The following is a 21,580-nucleotide window of genomic DNA, read 5'->3' as shown; positions in this document are numbered from 1 at the left end:
CTTAACATAAGGGAAGTATTTTTGGTCAAGTTTGAAACTTATAGTGTGTTCCTTTGCGAAATGATTGATGAATCAAAGGCTGACTTCAATGTGAAAGAAAAGTTTATAGTAGGCAACTGATAAAAAAAAATCTCATACCCATTCTGGCCACACTATAATTCTTACTCATAAAACCTAAGTATATGTTATACATGAGCATTAAATACAGCCTTCTTTCTCACTCAAGGAGGTGAATATTGGAGACATGATATCTGTTTTCCAATTATACATGGTTATAGAAATCTATTTAGATATTTACAGTTTTCCTGAAACATAGTTGGGATAAACGTAGTTGGGATAAACATTGATTTCTTGGGGATTAACCTGGCTGAAAAACCATGTAGAAACAATACTAAATAACCTGTTATCATCTGTAAGGAATTATGCAAAGGACTTTTTATATAGCTCTTTCATTTAGTCCTTTCCATGACCTAAGAAGGCAGTCACCAGATGATCCCAATTTCAAAGGGGACAATTAAGGTTTATAGTGCAATTGACTTGCCCAAGATCTTTCTACCAAGTTGTTCCTTGTTCTTGATATGTAAAGGCAATTCTCTTGGGCCATGTTCTTCACCTCACTGGTATGTCTTTTCCTTTCTCTATAAAGCAACAAGACCTCAAGGTCAGGATTGGTTTGGCTATGAGTTGCTTGTGAGGGAATCCAATTTCTAGGCATCAGGAGCACTGTAACCAAAAAGCAGATAGTGGGGCAGGGTTGCTTTCCAGTTTGTACAACTGGACAACACTTAAACTTTTGCACCAAAACAGATGTGGGTTTGAATCCATTACCAGCTGAGCTAGCTGTTGGTTTTCTTTTTAAAATTTTCTGTACTTCAGCTTTCTCAACTATATTGTGAGGTTAACACAGCTACCTTACAATGCCATAGTTAAGACTGGAAAAAAACTGGAAGGGAGGGCACATAGTGGCTAATTATTCATTCTTCTGCTTTTGCCTGTCCTAACCACACATAGCCGTAGCATTCACTCATGCTTTGTGTGGACTGGTCCTAGCTTGCCCAAGTTTTTGAGTCAGAATTCATCAGCTTTAAAGAAGCTGAATCCTATTTGATTTTCATCCTCATAACTTGCTTAGATCCTGGCTTTATCTTCCTCCTCTGATGGGGTACTACCCTCTTCCCTCTCATTCGTTCTCTGGCTAAGGTCTACTAGTAGTGAATAAACAAGGCTTCTCTTGATATTAGGTCTGTTGGACTATCAGCACACATTCACTGCCACCCTGGGCCATGCTTAAGGTTTCTGTAGCCTTAAGTTCTAAAGAATGCTACTACAGAGCTGGACTTCTCAATTGAGCCTGGACCTCCTACTTAGTATGCTATGCTAACATTCTGAATATCTTCTAGGGACCAGTCCCTGGAACAAGGCAAGCATGGCCCAGCCAATCAAGCTAAGTATTTTACATGTGTTACCTCATTAAATCCTCATTAAAATCCTGTAAGGCAGCTACTATTAATATATTCATTTAAAATTGAAGAGATTCCTTAGCTAAGTAGTAGAATACTTGGTTAGCAACTATGAGGCATAATTCCTGACACATACTAAATACTCTGAAAGATGTTTTTTTGCTATATTGGCCTTTTCTATTCTATCTGCTGACTTGTATAGTTGACCTCAGAACATCCTCTACCCAAATTCATCTGAGTTATGACAGCTCGAGAAGGAATATCAGCAATTCTTCGATCCTAAGTGGTATGTGGATGTGTGTGTGTGTGTGTGTGTGTGTGTGTGTGTGTGTCTGCATGTGCTCATGTGCTATGGCATCAAGTAAAGCAACTGTAGTTTTCCAAATACTAGTCTCCCTCAAAAGCTTTTAAGTGATCACATTTCTTTAGTTCCCTTTAATCTAGAAACTTCCTAAGGCCTTTCTCTGTTTTTATGACATGAACATTTTTGAATGTCCCATTAAAAAACAAAACAAAACAGAATGTGACCCATTTGGGGTTTTTCTGATGTTTCCTCATGATTAGGTTTGAGTTATGTACTCTCAACTAGATAGATGCTGTTTCTTTCTCATGATGTCACCTTGGAGACACATGCTGTCTATTCAGCCATCTGAAGTTAATTTTGGTCATCCAATCAAGATGTCACATTTCTTCCGTATGTAGTTAACATTCTTTTCCCTCTTGTAACTAATAAACAATCTGTGAAGAAACTTTTTAAAACCATGCATTCATCCTGTTACTCATCAAAATCTCCTGGATCCATCAATGATTCCTGCCTTTAATAAGATGATTGCAAAATGATGATTCTGCAATTAAATGTAACATCCGACCCTAGAATATATCCTGTACAAGCAGGGGAAATGCTAAAGGAAGCACAATATAGCCAAGTGCCGATGGTTCAAGCTTGTAATCCTAGCTACTCAGAAGGCTGAGACTTAGGGATCATGGTTTGAAGCCAGTCCAGACAGGAAAGTCCACAGACTTTTATCTCCAACTAACCACCAACAAAACAGAAGCCATGCTCTGGCTTAAGTGGCAGAGCATGGTCCTTGAGCAAAAAACGCTAAAGGATAGTGCCCAGACCCTGAGTCCAAATTCCAGTACTAGTACAAAAAAAAAGTGAAAAGAACCTATACACAGTACATATTAGCTATCTTATTTAAAGCAACCTTTCATTTATTGGCTAACATAGAAACAGTTAATAAATACAAGCTCCTCTGGCTTTGAAGCGACCCAAAATGTAGTCTTATGTGAAATGTTATGACCCCATGTAAAGGTGCTGGCATGAGGCTGGTGCCTGCCAGGAGACTGTATAAGTCTGCCTGCCAAGTGCAAATCTAAGTACCTATAGGGAAAAAAAAAGCAAAACAATATTGGCATTTGGAAGTAGCAGACTATATTTGCTTGTATATATCTACCATTTTATTATTAGAAGACAATACAGAAATGATGAAACAATACCATTCTGAATCAAGAATATGAAAGGGAAGGACAGAAGCCCCTGACGCAGTGACACAGAATCTTCTGGCCTCAGCACCTGCAAGCCCTGTTCAATCTCCATTCATGATTGCTGAATACTCCTTCTGGTGTTCAACCAGTTTCAGGAATACTTGATATTTCTTGTCATAATATCTGTGGGAGAAAAATGCAAATGTTGAGCAATCTCAAGACAAAGCTGTCATGTGTCTTTCTCTTACATTTAGAAGGGTGTGAATAAATCTGTCATGTTTATGCCAATACTACCCAGGTGTTTCCTGAACAATGAAATAATGTTTCAAACCTGTTACCTATCAGTTGTGTAAAGTGCTATTTTCTCCATTTCTGAGATAAGGACATTTTTTTTTTTTGGGGGGGAAACCAATCCAAAGGAGTAAATCGGGAGTGGAAGTGAGGCTCAGATCATGTGACTTTAAAGGTTCCACCACATAGGCCCCTTCACCAATCCAGCTTCAATACACAGTTCCAACATGACTAGTCACAGGTTAAAACCCTAGTCTAAGGTGTGTTTCAGCAGTAGAGTGTCTAGTAAGCATGAGGCTCTGTGTGTAAAACCCAGGTACTGTCAACATTCCCCAACAAAACAACCCTTAAAACCACAGTATGAGTAGGGGTGAGAACAAACACCTTAATCCCTCTTGCAGATTCCAAACTAAATGTCCTTGGAAGACCGGTTTGAGTAAAAGTTCAATACTAGTGCCTTTTATGAAGTCGTGTCCAGCCTTCAGGTGCCTAGTAGTGGACTTTGCTCTGTCTTCTCAGGCTGACTCTTCAGGTGAGACCTGTTTGAATTGACACTGGTCATAAACTATGTGACAGAGCAGCTAGTTGGAGCTGCTTTGGAATCAAAATTCTGAAAGGAATAACAGCAGCCTGGACCAATTATACTTAAGTCCTGCAACTTTGTCCCTACTCCTTTTAGTTGGGGGAGCTCACTTGGGGAAAGGATAGATGAAACCAGTTCAACATGTCTTAGTACATTCTACAGTACTCTGATAAGGACTGCTCACATGAGGGAGTTTCTGTAAGCTGTGAACTAGGGGAGAAATGTTGTATGAGAAACCGTGGATAGACACAGAAACATAGACTTCCCATACATTTCTACCTTAAGCATTTAGGTAATGTAGGAGCTGTGATGGGGCTAAACACACAGCTAAGACGAGGATTCTGAGGCCAGGGTTTGAATGTCAACATGGCCCCATAACTAGCGATGTGCCTGGGACACATTAGTTGATCAATTTGTGCCTTTGTCCTCATCTAGAAATAAGAACAATTAAAGGTTCTACCTAAACAGTGCTGTGTGTGAAAAACACTTAGAACAATGCCAGCTGCACAAGAAATGATGTAAGTACTACTTTATAAGTAACTCATAGTCTAGTATTACCATCTCTCTAGGAATATGAAGATACTGCTCAAACTCAGTCAATTTATTAACCATGGAATGACTTTGAGACAAGGTTCTGCTTCTATTGATACTCCATGACAAGCTAAGGTTCTTAAGCCATTCTTTTACTGTATGATTCATGACTCAGGAGCTAAGATTTTCTCAAGTGCTTGAAGATTTCTGATTTTAGTAACAAACTCCGTGCATTGGCTTTCATAAACTATGTGGCAGAGTAGCTAGCTACTCTAGTTTAATGACTGTAGTTAGGTAAAATAAACTTAAGAGGATTCCAAATTTTATTCTTATATCAAGTCCAGTATATATATGGCTCTACATGAGTCACTTAAAATATCCTTAAAAATTTTTGTCAACCCACAGGGGAAAATATTTTTGCAACTCATATATCTACTAAGGAATTAACATCTAGAATATATAAAGGGGAATTATATAGTATTTAGGGGAATTATATAGTATTTACCTTCTTGTGGTCATCTTATTTTACTTAACATGAAGTTCAAATTTTACTCATAGTGTAGCATGTCAGAAATAGCTTTCCTGTTAAAGGCTGAATAATGTTCTGTTGTATGTACATATCATTTTTGGCTATGCATTTATCCACTGATGCAGACAATGTTCTTATCATTTTAGATATTGTAAATATCTCTATATCTCATCAATACCCTGTTGTTCCTTTGGGTATATATTGAGAAATGAATGGGTCATATGTTTAATTCTATAATGAATTTTCTAAAGAACAGCCATACAAAGTTTGGTATCATTTTACCACACAAGGTTCTAATTTCTCTATACCATTGCTAACATTTATTATTTTATTGTAACTGTTGCCATTACAGCAGCCATTCAATGGGCATGAGGTAATATCTCATTGTCACTTTGATTTATATATAGTGACATTTTTCTGCGCTTACTGGCCATTTTTATCTATATTCTTTGGAGAAACACCAATTCAAGTATTTTTCATTTCTTTTTTTCCCCTTCCCCTTTATAATGTTCCCTCTCTCTTTTCCTCCTTCCTGTTTCCCTCTCCTCCCTCCTTCCCTTTCTCTTCCTTCCCTACCCTTTCCTTTCTCTCCTCTTCCCTCTCCATTCCCACCTCCCCTCTGCTTACTTTCTCCCACCTCACCTCTTCTTTTCTTTCTGTATACTTGGGGATACCAAGTTCCTCACATGTGTTAGGAAAGGGCTGTACCACTGAGCTGTACCCTTAACCCACTTAGTCATTTCTGACTGAAGTTGTAGGGACTTTTTGTTGTTACATTTTAAGAGTTCTTTATGCATTCAGGATGTTAATCCCTTACTAGACATATGAATTGCAAAATATTTTCTCCTGTGGGTTGACTTTGCACAAAAATTTTAAAGGATTTTTTAAAGTAACTATTCTAGAGCCATATATATTATAGCTGGAAAGGACATAAGCATAAAATTTGGGATCCTCCTAAAATTTTGTTTACTGAACTAAAGTAATTAAATTAGGCTCTATGAGCGCCTAAGTCCATTGAACACTCTCTTCCAAATTCTCTCCAGCTCTGTCAGTTGCTTCTGGTGGCAGAGACCTAGGAAAATGTCCCATAGTTCATATAACTTGAAATCATGAAATGTGAGAGGGAAAAACTGGCTCCTGTTTCCTGTTTGTAAAACTTCGAGCTGCCTGCAGATGGCAGTATGGCATTGCGGGTGCCTGGCTGAAGGAAGAAAACTAGCTGCCATCGAGATGCCAGACTCAAAAGGAACACACTGGCTTCACCAGAAAGAACTGAAAAACACAATTCCCTCAAAAATCTTGTCAAGATTACAGCAATTGATTCAGAGACACAGGATGGGGGGGGCGGGTAAGGGTGAGAGGAGTGACATCCAGGCTTCTATGGCCACCCTGAACTCAGGTGTCTCCATGTTCCTGGGTTGACCAAGCCATGCAACATCTGTTCCTCCTAGTGTGGCATTGGGTTGGGGCATGTTCAAGAGTGAAGAGCCAAAGTCCACTTGTAGACAAAGAAATAATAGCAAACAGAACTGCTTTTTCTGTGGACATTTTGAACTTTCTTCAATAATGACTATGCACTGGGGCATAGGTACCTCTTGTGGTTTGTCTGTTCCATGATGAATTTGTTTATGTCAGCACTGGGGCTTAAACTCAGAAGTTTCAATGTGCTCTCACTTGGGTTTTCCTGCTCAAGGTTTGTTTTCTACCACTTGAGTTATGACTCTACTTCCAGCATTTTGCTGGTTAACTGGAGATAAGCATCTTAGGGCTTTTCTGTCCCAGCTGGCTTTCAACTATGATCCTCAGATCTCAGCTTCCTCAATAGCTAGAATTACAGGCATGAGCCACCAATACCCAGCTAAAATTAGCTTTTATGTTTTAACTTCAAATCCTTTCCTCAAATTATAAAGGCAATTTGCACATCAGTCCCTTCATCTCCCAACTCACTGCTACAAACTTAATAAAGGCCTTTTCCATCCCTAATCTTGGCTGATCAAAAAGTCTTCCATCTGGAGTTCTGACTCCTACCTTTAGACCTTGGAAAATGATTCCCTAAGAGAGGTCTTGCTAAAAATCTAAAATTTGACTATGTCCCATCACTACCCAAAAGTCTCCATTCCACCAGCAGGAGGATGCTTTTGGTCTGTGGCAGGCCCTCTAAGCAATGTAGGAGCGGCCCTCCCCTTTCCACACTACTTCTTGTCCTGTATCTCACAGTTCCTATTTTTGAAGTATAATAGTTATAGTGTCCTCAAATACCATGCTAGTTAGGCTTTTATAACTTGAAAGCTATTCCCTCTACCAAGGATGTTCTTCCTTGCTTGGTCTCTCGAGCAATTTAACTTAAGCATTTAAGGTCAGCTGAGATTTAGCCTCCTGCCCAAAGCTTTACCTCACTTCTATAGGGTCAGAGACCTTTCTTCTTCTCGAGACTACTTTGTTGCCTGGTAATACTGTGATGGTAGATTTTGTCCCTTTGTTATTAAATAATATATATTAATAAATCTAGTAGTTTTTATAGCAGGGTATCAGTACTGGGAGCTCAATAACAGGGCTCAAAAATAAACATTTTATTGAGTTGGGGTTTATAACACTGTTCAAGGTCATTTTGGAAATCTCAACACTAAGTGGTACAAATGGCAAGAGAATGGACAGTTCCTTTGACAGAGATCTAAAAGATGCTCACTTTTTTCAAGAAAGGAGAAAAACGAACTTCCTACCCATGATCCAGGGGTGATAAACACAGGTTTGAGAGTTCATAAGTTTGCACGTGACCTAAACTCTGGCCCTACTCAGCTCTAAATCATAAGTAAATAAAACTTACCTCATTTGGGAATTTGTTCTTTCAACTATTAGGTGAAAGGACTGGATGGATTAATTGACTTTGAAAACATTCCCAATATACAGTTGCATGCATGTATGTGTACATGTGTAAGTCTTATTACTCAGTATTGCACATAAAAATATAAACTTACTTTTTATCCTCATGTCTCGGGAATACAACTTTCCCAACTTTGCTCATTCCTGCCATTGCCTCCTGTTAAATTGAAAACAACACAGAGAACTGAGTTGGGAAACTAAAACCAAAGGGAGTCTGTGATAGGCAGGGACATTCTAATTAGTATTCACTCAGTTCATTGGTGTTTTTTTTTTTCCAACTCATTTTTCTCTAGAAATAAGAATATAAGCCACGAACAGTTGTTAAGGTTACATTTGTGGACTTAAGGGGCTTAAGAAATTGTTGTGCATTGAGATTTCTAGGGCCTAAACAACCCAGAATGCAAAACACTTTGGGGCTGCCACCAGGGCTCACAGGGAGGCATTCTCTCCCTCATTCCTTGTACACAAAGGCTGGATCTCAGACTCTGAGTCTACTGTCTACCTCACTACAGATAATACCTAAATGACCTTCACACCTCAGGTTCAGAATGAAGTCCTTAAGGCCTCTTTGACTCACCATTAGCTCTCTTTCCAGCAGTTTCTGAATTTGTGAATATAGACGTGAGATCTATAGACTGAGACTGACCTGAAATCTGGAATGGTGCTTTAGGAAATTCTTGTTTTTAGCTGGGGACACTTAGGCAAATGATTCTTTGTGGCATCTGGGAGAAAGTCATATGAAGTGGTGTTCACCATAGATTCTGACAACTCTATTATTTGAATGGAAGGATTAAGTTTCCTTGGAAATCTCCCAAGGCTATTAAGGCCACAAGAATGTTAGGGGTATTGGAGTGAACTCAAATTCTGGAGTTCAATAGACCTTATTGGGGAATATTGCAAGCAATTGCACAACAAAGAGCAGGAACTAGGAACAGCTATTGAACTGTTGTCCAGAAGGTAGTCATTCTTGAGTCACATATATAACTTTACTCCACACATTTACCAATTGCTTACTATGTACCAGATACTAGCTAGGGATAAGATTTGCATATGATATACTCTTAGTTCTGGATATACTCATATATTAGCCAGAAAGAAAAAAATGAAACATCTAATTACCATAGAGAATATAAGAACTCTTGGATATTCTCAAATTATTAGAGTGTCTCTCTAATCATCTCTGCCACATTACTGTGATGACTGGTTGATTTGCATACCACTAATTCCTTCTGACATGTCACATATTTCTTGGTTTCTGTGCTCATTATCTGTTCTCTCCATCTCTTGCTCCTAAACAAAATGTAAGTTACACTAGGGCAGGAGCTTGGTCTGCCAAATCTCATCACCTAGAACATTTATCAAATGCACTTATCTCTTTCATGCACCAAGCCTTTCTCTCAATATATGAGGACAACAGGGAGGCATGGACCTTTAATCAAGGAACTCAAGGCAGAATGGAAATGACATTTGCTGTGAACAAAAGCAAGTATTCTAAGTACTGTATTAGAAGAGGATAAACATCTCTGCTCAGTGATCATTTAAGGTTAGGAAATCTGATATGTTATTCTTTGCCAAGGATAGTATGAACATTCTGTATTAATTATCTGTTTGACTAGCCTTCCATGGATGAGAAAAGCCTGAGAAGGTGCTGATGCTAGAGTACCAGAGATGCTAGAGTACCAACAACAGTGATAACAGGAAGAAAAGGCAGCCTGAAGTGGAGAGATTTTTTTTTTTTAAGGAATGAAAAATGGTCATCCAGAAAACTAGAGGGAAGAGCTTAGAAGGAGCAGGAAGGCAGGCACATCTTACTAAAGTTGCTTCTGTTCCATGTGAAGAGCTCTGCTTATTCTAAAAGAGTGTGTGACATGCCCCATGTCCTGCTGACAAGGGCTCAGAAATCCCCATCACCAAGTTTCTCACTCTTCTCTTTTGTCCCTGCCTTGTCCCCAGCTGTGCTTCTGGAGAATCTTGCCCCTGGCCCTAACGTCAAGTCTTGGGCATGCCTGGGAAGAGGCTCTTTCCTGGTTGTGCGGAGGCCCACGCCTGAGACAACATTCCAGGACTGCCTTCATGGGTGGGATTCAGGAAACTTGAATTGTAAAAGGTACTTTATAAATGTTATTGCCTTCCCACTGCAACAGATGTGAAGACAAATGGCAGACACCAGGGAATTCTCTTTTCACTTCTTCATAGTACCTTTGCTAGTTTTAAAATTAAATTACTTTGAAAGTACAAGTATTACAAATACTTGTAATAAAGATTTCAAAGGCTTAAAAAAGGTGTTATTTTGTTTCTGAAAAAAATTGATTTAACTTAGGTCAGGTATCCACTCTACTGAGAAGTTTTGTTTTGTTTTTCTAACTCATTCCTGCTGCCTTTCCTATGTAACTGCCCCACACCCCCACCACAACTGAGTTATTTGCTCCCCCAGGAACTTATCCTTCTGTCTCCCAGAGCATTTACGACATGGCGCCATGCTTTTTTGTTAACACATCAGTCTCCCCAAGTAGACTGTGAGCTCCTTCAGGCAGGAATGGTTATAATTATTTTCACTGCCAAACTCAGCATCTGGCATATCATATGCACTCAGGGAATGCCGATGAAGTGAATGAACTTGAGGATAGATCATACACGTGACAGAATGTTAAAATGGAAGTTTTGGCTGAGATCTAAAGATGACAGATGTAGGATACCAGAATGAGTTGGAAAGAGACCACCTTGAAGAGTTTGTAGAAAGGGTGTTTGAGCACCCATGCCATCAACTCTTAAATCTTTCATCTGCACAGAAGATTAGACAAAGAAATGGATTCTTAGGAAAGCTGTTGTTTTGCTGTACACCAGGCCTCCTTCCACAGATAGTTATAAAGGGAGCCTCTCCATTCAAAAGTCAACACAGTAGGGACTCAGTGAGACCAACAGAGAATGGGGTGTCTCTCAGGTTGTGGCACACAATAGATTGTGGGCAACTTTTGCCAGGAAAGGATAGGTGGGCTGGAAGTATCTTCGGTCCAGAAATGATGAGAACTTTCAATGGGCTCAACAAGCACTGCCAGGGCTTACAGGCTCCCAAGCATAGCCATTTCCCACAGCTAAGGTAGCCCATATGGGAGAGGCTACCATAGATAGTCTTAGATCTTGTCCAGTATGATTGCCTAATGAGGCTAGAGAGTGGGAGCTGAATTGCCAGATTTCTTGTTCCTTTTCTTTTTCTTTTGTTGGTACTGTGGTTTGCACGCAGAGCTCACAATTAATAGATAGGAGCTCTACATCTTGAACCATGCATCCAGCAGGAGCCATTATATATCAAAGGAATTAAGAGAAAGGTAAGCCACCTGCAAGAGTAGAGAGGCTGTAGCAAGGACAAAGATACTATAATGAGAGGTTTTCAGAAATGGAATGTCTCTAAAAGAATCTATGACAGAAATAAGAACTAGTTGTCCATGCCTATTAGGCTATAATAGTGTGAAGTCAATTTAGGAAAATGTTGGTCAGGTTAAGAACTTTCCTACATCTCACCTTACTATCCCTTATGAATTCCAACCTCCTCAGAGAATAAGAATGAAGCACATGTGTTGGAATTGAAATGAGTAGGGAAAAGTACAAAATCCGATGATAGTAACCAAATCTACTGTGGCAGATCCCAGCTGCATCTGTAATGTTCACCTTTATACAGTCCATGATAGTTGAGTTTCTCTGAATTTCACCTAGGTGTCATAAAACTTGTATCACTAAGTTCATGTATTTATCTAAGAAATGAAGGCAGTGATCATGATTTTAAACCAGGGTGGAAAGCACAAATGGAAAGTAAAACATAAAGCTATTTTAAAAAAAAAACCAAAACTTTTTTTTGCCAGTCCTGGGGCTTGGACTCAGGGCCTGAGCACTGTCCCTTGCTTCTTCTTTGCTCAAGGCTACTGCTCTACCACATGAGCCAGTGCCACTTCCAGCTTTTTCTGTATATGTGGTGCTGAGGAATTGAACCCAGGGTTTCATGCATGCTAGGCAAGCACTCTACCACTAGGCCACATTCCCAGCCCCATAAAGCCATTTTCTACTTCTGTCTCAAGAATTGTGTGAACTGAAGCTGAATGAGGCAGCATAGGCCTGTGGTCCTAACTACTTGGGAGACTGAGACTGGACAATCCCTCAGTCAGTCCAGGCATTCAAGAACAGCCTAGGCAATATAACAAGGCTTCCATCTCAACAAAAGAGAAAAGATTTAAAAGAAATGTGCAAATTATTTTATGCATTTTTGTTTTATACCATTTTCTAAAAACAAATTACACATGTACAATCAAGATCAGATGACATTAAAGTGTAAAGAAGTTAAAAAGCATGAACAATAAACAATTTTTATTGCAGACATTTTATGTTTTCAAATATTTCTACAATAAAATATTGACTTAATAATTACAAGGAAAATAAAAATAGATGGCCTTCTTATTTTTACAAGTGATGCTTACAGCTTGGTGCTAGTGGCTTATGTCTGTAATCTTAGCCCCTCAAGAAGCTAGGATCTGAGGATCCCAGTTCAAAGCCAGCCAGGGTAGGAAAGTCTGTGAGACTCATCTTCAAGTAGCCACGAAAAAGCTGAAAGTGGAGTTGTGGTTCAAGTGGTAGAGTGCTAACCTTGAGCAATAAAAGCTCAGGCACAGTGCCCAGGCCCCGAGTTCAAGCCCCAGGACCAGGACACACAAAAAGTAATGTTTACATAGGCCATCAGAATGACATGGCTCACCTTTGTCCCTATTGGAAGGCAGGAATCATTAGAAGCACCTGTCACAGTATGGAGAAAGCTCAGAGAATCAGTGCTGTCATCACGACCAGCCCTGCTGAGTTTCCCAGTGTCTCCAAATAATTAACGCAAAACTGAAACCTCATGAACTCCCTGGCTGCAGTAAATCTGGAAATCACCACAGCATAACAATACGAATTTATTGTGGAAATGCTGACACATGCTAAATATAGTCACCCCCACAATATATTTCTGTTCAAAAGGGTTTATTTGAAGTTGGACGCCAAATTCATACTTTCTGTCAGCAGGCAGGGGCTGGAGGATCTTAATTTGCTGCACGCTACACTCTTTGTTTGAGAGTCTAGACAGTACAATGAATAGAGTGACTTTTCTTTTTGCTTCTTGCCCATACAATGAAGGCCTTTTAAAAAACAAAATATTTTGCAAAATAGCATTTTAATCACTTCTTTTCTTTCTCTCCCTAAAGCAGAGCTATAAATAAACCATGAAAGTTCACATTTGATTGTCATTTCTCAAAGTAAGTGAAGGGCTTCTGTAGGGAAAAAATGGGGGCCCTGTAGCTGACCATGAAAGACCCCATTCATGGGGTTGACCCTTCCCTGGCATGTCAAGGTCCAGATACTAGTCAGCACACTCTGCTCACCCCCTCTCCACAGGCAGTACTGGCCATCACCAGGCCTCTGTGTGGGCAGGGGAAATACCCAACTCTCATGTGTTATGGCTTGGCTGGGGAGCTACCAAAGATCTTTAGACTATAGTGGGGTGACTTACCAAGGTAATAGGGCCCTTCAGCATCTTTGAAGAAGGTTCATCATGAAACTTCCAACATATTGATGTTGGCAATTTGGGAAACAGGAAGTGTGGTATCTTCCTTCTTTTCTATATTAGAAGACCAAAGGATGCCTAGACTTAGACTGCAGGTCTGCTTGTGTCCAGAGTCACAATCTGTAGAACAGAGTATGTGAGGGCCAGGTGTGATGGGAGCTAGCTATACATAGACTTCCATGAAGTAAGAAGCCATCTTTTAGGGCTGTTTGGCATAAGCATGGTGTCTTTGGGTGCTTGGTTAACATCTGTGAGCTACTATGTTATGAAAGGGTAGTCTATTTAAGGTAATCAAAACTGGTGTTTCCTAAAGGGCATATCCATACACCCAGAAAGTATTTGGAATGACCCACTCAGAGTCTGGAAGAAAACAGTGGAAATACCATTTATATAATTCCTTAAAGAAATTAAGTTTTACCACATTGTCTACACAGATTGGCAGTAGAGCCATCAGGGCAGACACATCAGACAGTAATGAGGGTTCAAGAGGGGAATGGAGGCTCTCCATCACCAAGGGGAAGACTATATGGTGCTTGCATATGTATTCTTTGCTTCCAGGATCTGCTACGTGAAAATCCAGCCTAGTAGATTTACAAGTAGCCTGTGCTTTAATTTAAATTAACTCTCACAAAATGGGCTAGAGGTTGAATAAGATTCACTCAATGGGTCATAGGTGAAGGTGGTCATTCAGATTCAACTACAGAAGGAAAAAACGGACATTTTTACTCTCTACTCTCTTCACATTATAATGTAAATATACAATGAACACCAAGAGTGATAAGAAAAGAACTGGGGGGAAAACTAAAATGATCAGGATGTCCAGTGGAGACATGGGGACACAGACCTATACGAAATCTTTTCAAAATCATCCTCAAAAAAGCAAGGGGTGACAGTACAGTACTCAGACCCAGAACCCCAGCACTTGGCATGCATGGTGAGACAAAAATATAGGGAGCTTGAGGACTAGCCTGGGCCACAGATGGACCATGGGTGGACCATGAATAAACACACTTAAATCACAGAACAACGCTTTTACATAAGTTTTCACAAACTGAGGATGTATCCTTAATTTTTTCTTCACTGGTTGGGATACAAGGTCCAAAAGAACTGCTGTGTCTTGCCTCAACAGATGACCACCACTGCTATTGCTATGTCACTAGGTCAAGACACCATTTCCCAGATGCTTATTTTGTGCTTGGGGTTGCGATAATGGCTTTATGTACGTGACCTTTTGAGTCCTTCAAGTTCCTTAGTGATCCTGATAGTATTATCTATTCCAATTTGATGAATGATGAAGTTAACAGAGAAAGAGCATAAGTAATTTGTTCAAAGTCATAAAGGCAATTTGTGGGAAAACTAGAATGGAGGTCTGATTGTTACTCCAGGCCATTCCTTAGCTATGTATGCAGACACAATGTTATCATCCTCCTTGTAATGAAAAATACTGATTTCTGATTTCCCTAGGGTGAAGTTCAAATCCCATTTCTACTTATTGACTGTGTGATGCTTTGAGTGTGTGTGTGTGTTTGTGTGTGTGTGTGTGTATGAGTGAGTGTATGACATGCTTTAATGTGGGATACTATACCTTTTTTCAAAGATGCTGACACACACAACTCTGAAGGATGTGAATCTGCCTTCTTGAGGAACTCTGACTCATTTTACTGGAACAAAAAGTTCATGTGCTAATGTGTGGGCCAAGGCACATGACCCTCCATAGAAAAACAGAAAATAAGCAATGTGATTTCCATCCAACAAGCATTAAGAAGTGACTAGTTGTTCTTTTATTTATTTTGTTGTGTTTTTTTCCTTTTTGACATAATCATCTCTCAAGGTGCACCTGGTATTCTGTGAAACCTCTTTGCGATGGAAGCAACAGTGTTAATGAAAAAATATAGGAGAGGCAAGAGAAAGCACTAGGAGAGGACAGCATTACTCACATTAGGACAGGCACTTGGTTCTTATTTGAAATACAAAATCCATCAAACTCTGTATTTAACATCTGAGCATTTTATCTCAGGTGTACTACATCTCAATTTTAACATTACAAGAAAGAAAACATCATTTATATGTAAAAGTATATCAATAGATGTCCATGTCACTTTTTCAATCATAAAATCAAAATTCTTGTATATTCAATTTCTTTAACTAAAATTGACCTCTGATTTGCTTTGTTATTATAAAACAAGTGACACATAGAACAGCTCTGATTGAACATGGAGTTGTTAGTGGGGAATACTGCATTTGAGAGACCAATAGGTTGGATCTACATTCTGTAGCTTACTCGATGTGTAACTTAAGACTCAGTTTTCTCACTTAGAAAGTAGGAATAATAATATGTACTCAGAGAAATTCTCTGCCTACAGTGTCCAATTCTCTGAATACCACCTCTTTAGCTACTCTTCTGACTTCACTGTGGTCCCTTTACAACAGTCATGGCTAGTCAGGATGAGAGAGAGAGAGAGAGAGAGAGAGAGAGAGAGGAAGAAGAAGAAGAAGAAGAAGAAGAAGAAGAAGAAGAAGAAGAAGAAGAAGAAGAAGAAGAAGAAGAAGAAGAAGAAGAAGAAGAAGAAGAGGGATGACGATGACAACGACTAGGAGGAGGAGGAGGAGGAGGAGGAGGGGAGGGAGGGAGGGCGGGAGAGAGAGTGGTGATTAAAATAATAGGCCCTGACTATAACAGACTTCCAGTTTGCAGTTGGACTTTACCACTTAATATGTACATGATCAGGATCCAGAAAAGTATCTGCTTTCTTTGTGGCTGTTTCTTCATCTGAAAAGGTTAGCATAGGATGCTTGAGTGTTTTACAAGTAGGTACTTAAAATAGCACCTGCATTTACTTACATTGTAGTAAACACTACAAACCTTATGCATCTGTTATCTTGATGTGCACACTCCACATGGCCAGAGCTTTTATTTATTTCATTCCCTACACTGTGCTTGGCCAGAATATGCACATAAATATTTGTTGAATCAATCAGTGAAGGAAGTAAGTTTGATTTTGTTACTCTGGATCCGGACACTAAATGTACGAGTTTTTCCTCACACCAACTAGTTTTCCAACTCTCCAGACAAAAACTTGTGTCCTAAAATTGGGTTCATTTCTAACACTACTCAGAATTAAGGTTGGGCTTCCCATTTTATGAGCTTCATCCCATAGCCTGCCTCCTCTTGAGATACTAGCCTCAAGTCTCAGGCCTCCCTACATTCCCTCCAATTTGGTAATTTCCTAGAATGGACTCTCAGAATTCGGGAGAACAGTTGGAAAAGATACGGAGGACAAGGTGTGAGGGTGGGAAGAGTGTAGTGAGCCTTGTGCCCTCTCTATACATGTCATTTGATAGCACCCTCAGGGTAGAAGCTCTCTGAACCCCATCAGCTTAAAAGGGCACAGTGGATTAAATAACTCATTGGCCACTGCTAATGGAACTCAAATCTCCAGTCCCTCTCCTCTCCTGGACAATCACAGGAGAGGATGGAATTTATGATTCTTCATATGATTTCATCTTTTTTTGGGCCATCATTCCCATTCTGAAATCTGTGGAGGCTTCCAGCTATCAATTATTTCATTAGCTACATGTAGAAAGACATCTCTCTGGGCATTCCATAGGTTTGAGGATCTCTTTGGCTAACCAAAGGTTTTTACAGGTCCAGGAGCCAGGGCCAACACCAAACATTTTTAATACACCATTGTATCTTTCCTTCTTAAAACTGCAATGGGCTCCAATAGCGTGTGTGTGTTTGTGTGTGTGTGTGTGTGTGTGTGTGCGTGTGTGTGTAGTGCATGTACATTTGCACCTTTATACTGGTACGAGGGACCTGAATTTGTTCCAAAAGCAGGCATCATTCTACTATTTGAACAACACTACCAACCTTTTTTTTTTTTTTAAATATAGTTCACCTTTTAGATAAGTATCATGTTGTTGTTTTTTCCCAGCCCAGCCTGGGATCATGATATTCCTGCCTCTACCTCTTGAGTAGCCAAGGATTACAGACTGCATGAGTATGCTTGGTTTGATTTACTAGGTAGGTTCTCATTGTTATTATTATTATTTTTTGGCCTACACCATTCTCAAACTGTGAACCTCCAATCTGTATCCTGAGCCATTTCTTACCTTCATAACTTTTCTTGCACATAGCATCATCTGAAATTATATTGTCTGTTGTTGTCCTCCACCTCTGTGGCCCTCATCTCTGCTCCTTCCTCCTAAATCTGAGCACCATGAAAGTAAAGTTCTTGGCTGTCTTCTTTACTGATGTATTTCCAACTCTTATGCATTAGTTAAATGTTAGATAAAAGTATACATTTATTGGTGTCTATTTTATGCAAAGTACTGTGGATTTTTAGAATTTATATTTTACCTCATTTGATCCTTACAATCATTCTGTAGGCAAAGTCTTATTCAAATTTATAATGAGGAAATAGAAGCTCAGAGAAGTTAAGTGGTTTGCCTAAACTAGTAAATGGCTAGCTGAGAGTGCAAGCTTACTTAACTCATGAATAGACTGAGCCTAAATGTTCAAAGGGGTGACATTGATCAAGACGCATTGTACTCATAAAGTGCTTTGTTCACTGCTAACGCCATTGTACAACTACTTAAAGATTATAAACTTTTTTTTTTTTTTTGGCCAGTCCTGGGGCTTGGACTCAGGGCCTGAGCACCATCCCTGGCTTCTTTTTGCTCAAGGCTAGCACTCTGCCACTTGAGCCACAGCGCCACTTCTGGCCATTTTCTGTATATGTGGTGCTGGGGAATCGAACCCAGGGCCTCATGTATATGAGGCAGGCACTCTTGCCACTAGGCCATATCCCCAGCCCTATAAACATATTTTTAAGAATTCCTTGAGGAGTTCACTGTCACTAGCAGATCCGTAGCTTCAGTTATCTTCATCTGATGACTTTGGGGCCCTTCAAAAGTCTAAAGGATTGTTTACTCCTCGACCAAAGGCAAATTTGATCACAGTCATTAACCTCTACTCATGCAGACAGAAAGATGGAGTCATTGATGTCTAGAAGGACAGCTCATATTGCTTTTAGAAACCAACAAAATTACTGCCAGGTGTATGAGCCTGAGCATGACCCTTCCTCTTCTTGAGACTTACTTGCCTTATCAGAAGAGGGAGAAGTTTGAACTAAATTATCTGTTGTCTTTGCCAGCTCTGCAGACTTGGTGGCTCTAAGTTCAGGTGTATTTTTAATGAATTCTCAATTGACCAAGTTACTCCTAATAGTACACTTTATGAGGGCCCCTCTGGCAGTGACTATTTCCCCAGTAATGTGCAGTTTTATTCCAATGTAATCATGGGCAATACAGCACAAGGGAGTGGTCCTCTGTTAGGGAGACGACTTACCTCTGTCATAAGATTTGGAGATGGGATCCTAGTACATGGCCCAGCTGCTAAAGGCCAACCTCAAACATGTATAGAGGGCAAGTATTCATGATCTTTGCAAGAGTTTAGCTCACTTCTTATGTCTCATTTTAGGGAGGGAAGGGTTTGAACTCAGGGCCTCATGCTTGCTAGGAATGTACTCTACCACTTGAGTCACACCATTTAAGTCAGGTAGGGTCTTATAATTTTGCTGGGGCCAGCCCGGGCCTCTCTATTTATGCTTTCTGTAATAGGCATGCCCCATGATGTCCAGCTTATTTGTTGCAATGGAGTCTTATCAACATTTTGCTTAGGCTAGCCTTAAACTGTGATTGTTCCAATTCCTGGCTTCTAAGTAGCTGGAATTACAGATGTGAATCACAATGGCTGGTCTCCTTATGGGGTTTCTAATGGAAAAACTATCAAGTTTCTTGCTAAAATAATCAGGAAGGTTATAGATTCCAAAATTCAAACCAACATTGAACTCATCTACTGTTGACTGTAACAGATGTATCTGCTGTTATTTCTGGCTACAATGGAGTAACATATTGTAGTGAACTGTAATAGAAATAATACTAATAATGTCATCAATAGTAACTCGGTGACAGTAATTATAATGGCAGCTAATACTCATTGAATATCTACCATAGCCAAGGATGTATTAAATGTTTTCCCTGCTTTCTATCTCCAAGTGAATGATGAAAGAGCATAGTCTGGTTGCTATGTTTTTAATGATTTTGCATAGACTGCAATCTTCATTCTAGTTCTGACATTTACCATTCTGAATTTCAATCATTTCCCTCCCATTAGAATGGGAAATATTTTAATATATATTTTGTAGACCTATTGTGTAGGCTAAATGATTAAAAGTACAGATATTATGTTGTTGGTATGTAGGCATAAACTGGAATAGTTTATTTTCCCTTAAAGTTGTGTGTGTGTGTGTGTGTGTGTGTGTGTGTGTGTGTGTGTGTGTGTGTTAAGTGCAGGTACTGGGACTTGAACTCAGGAATTTATAATTTTTCACAAAATGCTGAGCAAGAGTATAAAATACTGAGTTTATACTTGATCCACACCCCCAGTCTGGCTTTTTTGTTGGATGTAATATCTCATGCCTGTAATATCAGCCTCAGAGGGTGGGAGGATTGTAGTTGAAGCCAAATCAGGCAAAAAATTAATGAGACACTGTCTCAATCAACAAACTGACCTCCACATGGGAGGTCACAGGTAGGAGGATAACAGTTCAAGTCCAGCTCCAGGAAGAAGAGCACATAACCCTATCTCAAAAATAACCAAAGAAAAACAGGCTGTGTGGGGTGGCTCAAGTGGTAGAGTCTAAGTATAAGGCCTTGAAATCAAACCAGTACTCCAAGAAAGGTAGGGGAAATGGGAATTTATGAGGGTTATTAAATATAGGGGCCACTTATGCAATAGGAATCATAGGAAAGAAGGTATGTAGTTATTGAAATGTCCACATACAACCTTTTTGTATGCAGGACACAGTGTAATTCTCCAGGTGTACTGGTGGTTTCAGGTGTCTATGGTCAAAAGCTAGAGGGGATCAAAGTTCACTTTCCAGGTACCAACTGAGATGTGTAAGTTCTGTTCTAATGGCTTCCTGGCTCCATTTTTGCTGTCAATGTTGTTTACATCAATATTTTTCCTATAATACTATATTTTGATGAAGTGGTAACTGTGGAATAAAAATGAAGTGGTAAGGAGTTCAAGAGACATGAGCTGCAGCTTAGACTGATGTGGGGCAGGGCTGGTATAGGTTCTGTACATCATTGAGAGTTTGGGAGGAAAGGTAAAGATGTGGTGTACCATTCACAAAAGTGCCATGTGTAGGGTAGTGCCAGTTTTTCAGATAGAGGTGGAGATGCTGATTTCAATATGTTTTAACCATGAGGTCTGTGGCCTTTTAAAATTTTTCTCTTATTATTTGCCACTCCTGGGAACTGTCCCTGAGCTTCTTTTCACTCAAGGTTAGCACTCTACCACTGGAGCCATAGCACCACTTCTGGCTTTTTCTGTTTATGTGGTACTGAGGAATTGAACCCAGGGCTTCATGCATGCTAGGCAAGCATTCTACCACTAAACCACATTCCCAGCCCTTAAAGTAGGGATGTTTTATGGTAGCTATGTAATTGTGGACATATAAATAGTAAAATAGACTACAGAAAGGGGAATCATAGGAAACTATATAATATGAGGAAGTAGAGAAAGAGCAGCTGGCAAAGGAATTTAGAAAGAAACATTCAGGTCAGTGGGCGAAAAATTGAAGCAAGTTGGTTGCCAATAAAATAATGTTTTAACAAAGAGAACACTACTTGCAATATTGCCAAGGAGAGGAAAGATAGGATTCAAAAAATCCTTTAAGCTCAGGTTGTTATTAATGATTTACACTAGCACAATTTCAGTAAAAGTCTGTGAGTGGAAGACAATTGGGTTTGCCTAAGATGTGGTGGTGGTGGTGAGAAAATCATGAAAGTGGGCACAGACAACTTTTAAGACAGTTTTCACTATGAGAAGTAGTAACTGGAGGAGCTGATAGGTAAAAGTGATTTGATTTGCAAGATGGAAGAGTTTATAGAAGCATGGAATAGTAAGAGATATGTAAAGACTTTTAAATTCTTTTATGATCACTTAAAAAGTAAAAGACTACTGAATTTAATTTCAATATTATTTAACCTATCATTGACATATTTTACATTCCATTATTCCTGGGAGTCTTTGAAATTTGGTAAACATTTTACATATTTTGATTTGGATTAGTCCTAACTCAAGGAATCAGTAATTATATTTGACTAATTGCTAATATGCTGATGTCCAAGGTCTCAGGTGTATTTAAGTATTGATAGACAAG

General features: G+C 39.5%; 1 protein-coding gene across 7 annotated transcripts in view; it reads right to left on the bottom strand.

The window, feature by feature from the left end:
• Positions 1-1,802: 1,802 nt before the first annotated feature.
• The window catches only part of Fggy (FGGY carbohydrate kinase domain containing), a 380,313-nt gene continuing 360,535 nt past the window's right edge, over positions 1,803-21,580 (bottom strand). For 5 of the 7 annotated variants that reach the window (XM_048351429.1, XM_048351432.1, XM_048351431.1 and 2 more), the window contains 2 exons: positions 7,858-7,919; positions 2,895-3,131 (listed from right to left, as the gene is read on the bottom strand). In XM_048351429.1, coding sequence (XP_048207386.1) covers positions 3,050-3,131; positions 7,858-7,919 — 144 coding nt within the window. In that variant the 3' untranslated portion in view covers positions 2,895-3,049. Of the gene's footprint in view, positions 2,199-2,894; positions 3,132-7,857; positions 7,920-21,580 lie in introns of those variants that run through there. The other 2 variants (XR_007211617.1, XM_048351430.1) reach the window with 1 other exon arrangement.

This window comes from Perognathus longimembris, chromosome 7 (genome assembly GCF_023159225.1).
Source record: "Perognathus longimembris pacificus isolate PPM17 chromosome 7, ASM2315922v1, whole genome shotgun sequence".
Taxonomy (NCBI): Eukaryota; Metazoa; Chordata; class Mammalia; order Rodentia; family Heteromyidae; genus Perognathus; species Perognathus longimembris.
The sequence above is the reverse complement of the archived record's forward strand: the minus strand, read 5'-3'. Positions and strand labels throughout refer to the sequence as shown.